General features: G+C 54.7%; 1 protein-coding gene across 2 annotated transcripts in view; it reads left to right on the plus strand.

Annotated features, from left to right (window-relative positions):
* The window catches only part of Atp9b (ATPase phospholipid transporting 9B (putative)), a 194,445-nt gene extending 192,912 nt beyond the window's left edge, over positions 1-1,533 (plus strand). For both annotated transcript variants that reach the window (XM_042668321.1, XM_042668322.1), the window contains one exon: positions 454-1,533. In XM_042668321.1, coding sequence (XP_042524255.1) covers positions 454-590 — 137 coding nt within the window. In that variant the 3' untranslated portion in view covers positions 591-1,533. The remainder of the gene's footprint in view (positions 1-453) is intronic.
* The last annotated feature ends 4,467 nt before the right edge of the window (positions 1,534-6,000 follow it).

Below are 6,000 nucleotides of genomic sequence, written 5' to 3' on the forward strand. Positions count from 1 at the left end.
CTGTCTGAGAAACAATGCAAAAAAAGGCTGGAGGTGTGGCCCAAGTGGTAGAGGGCCCTGAGTTCAAGCCCCAGTGCAGTCAACAAAAGCAAAACCTAGGCATGTCTGAGCATTTGTGTCCTAGGCCAGGAGCTGCCTCCTGCCCCTGCTGCCCCAAGTCCATAAAGGTCTGCCTTACAAAGAGCACCTGCACAGCCAGGCCAGCTCTCCAGTTCCTCCTGCACGATAGTGTCTTCCAGACTGTGGTTAGAGCCTGCTGAGAGTGCATGGTGACACCCGCGTGTGCAGCCATTACTGCTGTGCTGCTAGCGTGGAGACAGCTCCAGGCTCCGAGTGTGCCTGCAGCCCCAGTGTGGCAGTGCTGCGGCACGTGGCCTGGGCACGTGGGCAGCTGGCCTGCAGTCTGGTGTGTAGCTCTGTGACTGACGCTCAGTCTCCTTCACCTCCTGACAGACGCTGCCTTCATCACGACCATGACCTTCTTGTGGAAAGTGTCAGCCATTACTGTCGTCAGCTGCCTTCCACTCTACGTGCTCAAATACCTGAAGCGAAAACTGTCCCCCCCCAGCTACTCCAAACTGTCCTCCTGAGGGTGCAGGGCCCAGGCAGGATGCCCTGCGCTGGGTAGCGTGGGGACGGGTGCTGCTGGGGCCTCACCCGGCCCTCCTCCAGCACCATCTGAAGTGTGTCAGTGGTTCACTTCTGCAGCTCCTTCTGTGGTGACGTACTGGGGAAAGCCATGCCTTTCTACACAAGATCACGTGGGCGCTGGAGGTGTCCCGTGTGCTTGCACCCACCCTCTGCAGGGGACCGCCTACGCGCAGCCCACAGTGGTCACGGCCTTGCCTCACGGACACTTGCAGTGAGTCCTGTGGATAAGGAGCAAGCTCTTCATGTGCACAAACATAATCCCATTGCAGCCATGAATGTAAACCATCTTCCAAAGGCACTGCTGTTAGGTAATGTGTCTTTTCAGTTCCAGCCTTTTATATTTGTAAAGCCACACTCAAAACAATTTCTGTCCATAGAAATGAGCTGTCCTGTGGAGCGCGCATCTCTGATGCTCACTGAGTTCTCTTGGTTGCATGCCCACAGCTGGATGTGCACTAGAAAAGCGTCCTGGATGGCTGCCCCAAGGCATCTAGGAGCAGGCTCCCTGGGGGAAAGGGAGGAGTTTCTGTGGGGCCCGGTTGGTTTTGTGTGCATTGTACAGCAGATGCAATGCCATCTGTCCGATGTGTGCTGTGCTCAGGACTCCATTCACCAGGCAGCGTGGCGTGAAGGAAAGTCTCAGACCTTGTAAAGCAGGATGTTTTTACTTGCACTGGGCATTTTGTGGATGTCTGTGTCCTTCAGCTGATTTCCCATTGAATGTGGACCCCACCGCTCTGAAGCCCTTGGGAATGCCACGCTGCCGTGGAGCATTTTGGGGTCTCCTGACTGAGGTCTGCAGCGTGGCCCTCCAAGGTTCCCACCAGCCACCGCTTTTCAAAGGAGATACTTTTCTGCTGCAATAAAGCTTTTCTTCCCACATACGACTGTCATTATGCCTTTTGAATTGAATGCCTTTACATGTTACGCAACTCGCAGATATGTGACCTCAGGAGCTATTCCTTCCACTCCCCACAAGGTGTCACTGTCTTGTCAGTTCTGCAGGCAGCTTTGGTCTTGTGGGTTCAGGCTGGCTTTCTCCGTGCGGAAGAGAAGTGACCCCCAGGTCAGTGATGGCCAGGCTCACAGAAATGCCAACAGCCTGGACAAGGAAATCACATCACTGCAGTCAGGGGCGCAGTGTTCCAAGTGTTCCAAGCACACATCAGCCTGTGACCAACACAGCTGTAGCAAAACGTGAACACCAGAACACATGAGTATACAGAAAAACAGAGTAGATAGAAGCCTTTGTCTCCAGGCTGTATGCTGAAAATGAGCACCTCGGAGCAAATGAAACCACAGTGGGAAGGGAGCTGCACAGACGCCAGGACATGGCGGTCACAGAAGGAGTATGTAGCACTGGTGCTCTGCCAGATTGAAGGGATAGCCAACCAAGTGATCATTCAGTGTAGTTCTTGCCACTTCCCTGGGCCGTCTGGTCAGCGGCTCTGTCCACTCCACCCCAAGCTTCAGCAGGACCGTTCCTCTGCTTTATATGAGGGAAGAGTATCTGAGCTGTCCAGAGGTCACTATCACAACCATCCCTGTCCATTGGGAGCGCCAAGAACAGGCCACAAGTGCCCAGTGTGTCCAATACCCATAGAGACATGACACACACAGTCTTAATCATTCCACAAGGACAATTCACATGGGAGTAAGTGCATAAGACGTTGATAGTATGCACAGTGAGGAGGGACTCCCTGAGAAGTGCAGTTGAGACCAAGACCAGAAAGCATCCATTGGTATGGAAAATGGAGAGAGCACTATGTCCAGTCAGGTAAGGTAGGGCAGTCAGCAAGTAGGCAAGGCCTGAGAGAGCGTAGGTGGCAGGATGAATGGGAGACGGGTGTAGATGAGGGGTACGTGGGTGGGTCGGGGCGCAGATGAGGGGTGCATGGGTGGGTTGGAGGGAGCAGAGATGGAGGGAGGTGAGTGGAGTGTGGATGGAGGGAGGTGAGTGGATTAGATGGAGGGAGGTGAGTGGAGTGTGGATGGAGGGAGGTGAGTGGAGTATGGATGGAAGGAGGTGAGTGGAGTATGGATGGAAGGAGGTGAGTGGAGTATGGAGGGAGGGAGGTGAGTGGAGTGTGGATGGAGGGAGGTGAGTGGAGTGTGGATGGAGGGAGGTGAGTGGAGTATGGATGGAGGGAGGTGAGTGGAGTGTGGATGGAGGGAGGTGAGTGGAGTATGGAGGGAGGGAGGTGAGTGGAGTATGGATGGAAGGAGGTGAGTGGAGTGTGGATGGAAGGAGGTGAGTGGAGTGTGGATGGAAGGAGGTGAGTGGAGTGTGGATGGAAGGAGGTGAGTGGAGTGTGGATGGAAGGAGGTGAGTGGAGTGTGGATGGGAGGAGGTGAGTGGAGTGTGGATGGAGGGAGGTGAGTGGAGTGTGGATGGAGGGAGGTGAGTGGAGTATGGATGGAAGGAGGTGAGTGGATTAGATGGAGGGAGGTGAGTGGAGTATGGATGGAAGGAGGTGAGTGGAGTATGGATGGAGGGAGGTGAGTGGAGTATGGATGGAAGGAGGTGAGTGGAGTGTGGATGGAGGGAGGTGAGTGGAGTATGGAGGGAGGGAGGTGAGTGGAGTATGGAGGGAGGGAGGTGAGTGGAGTGTGGATGGAAGGAGGTGAGTGGAGTGTGGATGGAGGTGAGTGGAGTGTGGATGGAAGGAGGTGAGTGGAGTGTGGATGGAAGGAGGTGAGTGGAGTGTGGATGGAAGGAGGTGAGTGGAGTATGGAGGGAGGGAGGTGAGTGGATTAGATGGAGGGAGGTGAGTGGAGTATGGAGGGAGGGAGGTGAGTGGAGTATGAATGGAAGGAGGTGAGTGGAGTATGGATGGAAGGAGGTGAGTGGAGTATGGAGGGAGGGAGGTGAGTGGAGTATGGATGGAGGGAGGTGAGTGGAGTATGGATGGAAGGAGGTGAGTGGAGTATGGAGGGAGAGAGGTGAGGGGATTAGATGGAGGGAGGTGAGTGGAGTATGGATGGAGGGAGGTGAGTGGAGTATGGATGGAAGGAGGTGAGTGGAGTATGGAGGGAGAGAGGTGAGGGGATTAGATGGAGGGAGGTGAGTGGAGTATGGATGGAAGGAGGTGAGTGGAGTGTGGATGGAAGGAGGTGAGTGGAGTATGGAGGGAGGGAGGTGAGTGGAGTATGGAGGGAGGGAGGTGAGTGGAGTATGGAGGGAGGGAGGTGAGTAGATTAGATGGAAGGAGGTGAGTGGATTAGATGGAGGGAGGTGAGTGGAGTATGGAGGGAGGGAGGTGAGTGGAGGGGCCGCACAAGCCGCAGTCCTGGGTCTCAGCACCAGCACTGTGTGCATTTGCCCCCTGGGAACAGGCAGGAGGTGTGTGAACATACCTCTGTGCAAGTACACAGAGGCAGATTATCACGCTGCACCAGAAGCAACGCTAGCCACGCATGGTGATGCGCACCTGTCATCCTGGGATTCAGAAGACAGAGGCAGGAAGGGGAGCACAGCATCATGCCATCGACAGAGGCACAGACGTGGGAGAAGGATGGGGCAGACACCGTGTGCAGACAAGTGTCCTGATGACATTCAGAGTGGGCTTCACACCCTCAGGCACCACTGGAGACAGTGAAGGGTGGGCTGGGAGAAGGTGGAGCCACCTGACTCGAGCATGCTTGGCATCTTGACCACCCCTCTCAGTAACAGCTGCACCGAAGTCAGAAGGACAGAGGTCAAGAGGATACTGGCAGACAAATCACCCTTAGTAGCCACTGAAGAACGCTCAACAGGTCAGTAGCACCCGCAGAGAGCACAAATACTGGAATCAAGCCAAGTATGGTGATTAGTGCCTGTACTCCTAGCACTTGGGAAACATTGTGAGTCCAAAGCCAGCCCTGGGCCGTAGCAAGACCCTATTTCAAAGCAATACAGAATCAACCATGTCTCCCAGAGCCATGGGCACACAGGTGGAAGGAAAAATGACTTGAAAAAGAACTACCTATTAAAGTGAAAGTATGTCAAAATTTGACAGATACAGTTAAAACAGTCTTTGAAGGAAGTTAACGCTTTTAAATGCTGAAAAAAAATAAAATCAACAGGTTAGAGTTTGGCAAGCTAGAGAAAGAATAGCAAAGGAGGCCCAAAGCAAGAAGCAAAAACAAGTTAATGCCAGCGAAGTGGAAAACTGACTGCAGTCAGAAACCCAAAGTTGGCCCTTTGAAAGGATCAACAAATGAACTTTAAAGACAGCTTGCAAGGGCGCTCACGCCTGCAATCCTAGCCACTGAGGAGGATGAGATCTGAGGACAGCAGTTCAATACCAGCCAGAGCAAGAAAGTCCATGTGACTCTTTTTTGTTGTTGTTGTGTTGTTTGTTTGTTTTGTTTTTTTGTCTGTCATGGGGTTTGATCTCTGGGCCTGGGCGCTGTCCCTGAAGTCTTCAGCTCAAGGCTAGTGCTCTGCCACTTGAGCCACAGCGCCACTTCCGGTTTTCTAGTGTTTTATTGGAGATGTTTCACAGACTTTCCTGCCCAGGCTGGCTTTGAACCGCGATCCTCTGATCTCAGCCTCCTCAGTAGCCAGGATTACAGTGTGAGCCACCGGCACCCAGCTCCATGAGACCCTTATCTCCAATTAACCACCAGAAAAGCCAGAAGTAGAACTGTGGCTCAAGTGGTAGAGTGCTAGCCTTGAACTAAAAAAGGTCAGGGACAGCGCCCCAGAACAAGCACAAAGACCACCAGACAGACCACTGGAGACAGACTGCATGTGATGGTCCTGTGATGCCTGAGCTCCAGTGGCCCCGTGACCCCTGTGGGCTGCGGGCGGGCCTTCCTGTCACATGCCACCAGGCCAGTGGGGACCGGCTTACAGTGCTGCACGTCTTCACACTTCCTGCGGCTCTTCACACAGCGCTGGGTGTGGGGTCTGGCAGGAGGGGGTGGGGTGAGGCTTGCCAGGCAAGCAGTAAGGCAGGCCTGACCCTGAGTGTGAGCGGAGGGCGTGGCTGTAGCCTCCTGGGATTCCTCCGGTCCTGTGGTCTAGAAGGAAAACCAAGCCGAGTCCCCATCTCCCAGGACCAGTCTGCCCCAGCCAGGACTTCGGTGAGCTGGGGCCTGCTCTCTGCGTCCCCACGGGCCCTGTGTCCTGGGAAGCACTGCCTGCCTCCTGCTCCCAAGACGGTTTCTGGAGTCACAGAGGGTGGCTGGGAGCAGGGAGGGAAAGGAGCCCTCGTCCTCACTGCCCCCCCCCTTGGGGTCAGTCCCAAAGCCTGTCCTGCAGGTTCCCCTGCAGACCCCGTGCAGGCTTTGCCCTGTACACTTGAGCTGGGCCTTGCCAGCTTCTGGCCGGTCTCCCTGGTCACAGCAGCCCTCTGCTGGGGG

This window comes from Dipodomys spectabilis, unplaced genomic scaffold (assembly GCF_019054845.1).
Source record: "Dipodomys spectabilis isolate Male_0828 unplaced genomic scaffold, ASM1905484v1 ptg000432l, whole genome shotgun sequence".
Classification (NCBI taxonomy): domain Eukaryota; kingdom Metazoa; phylum Chordata; class Mammalia; order Rodentia; family Heteromyidae; genus Dipodomys; species Dipodomys spectabilis.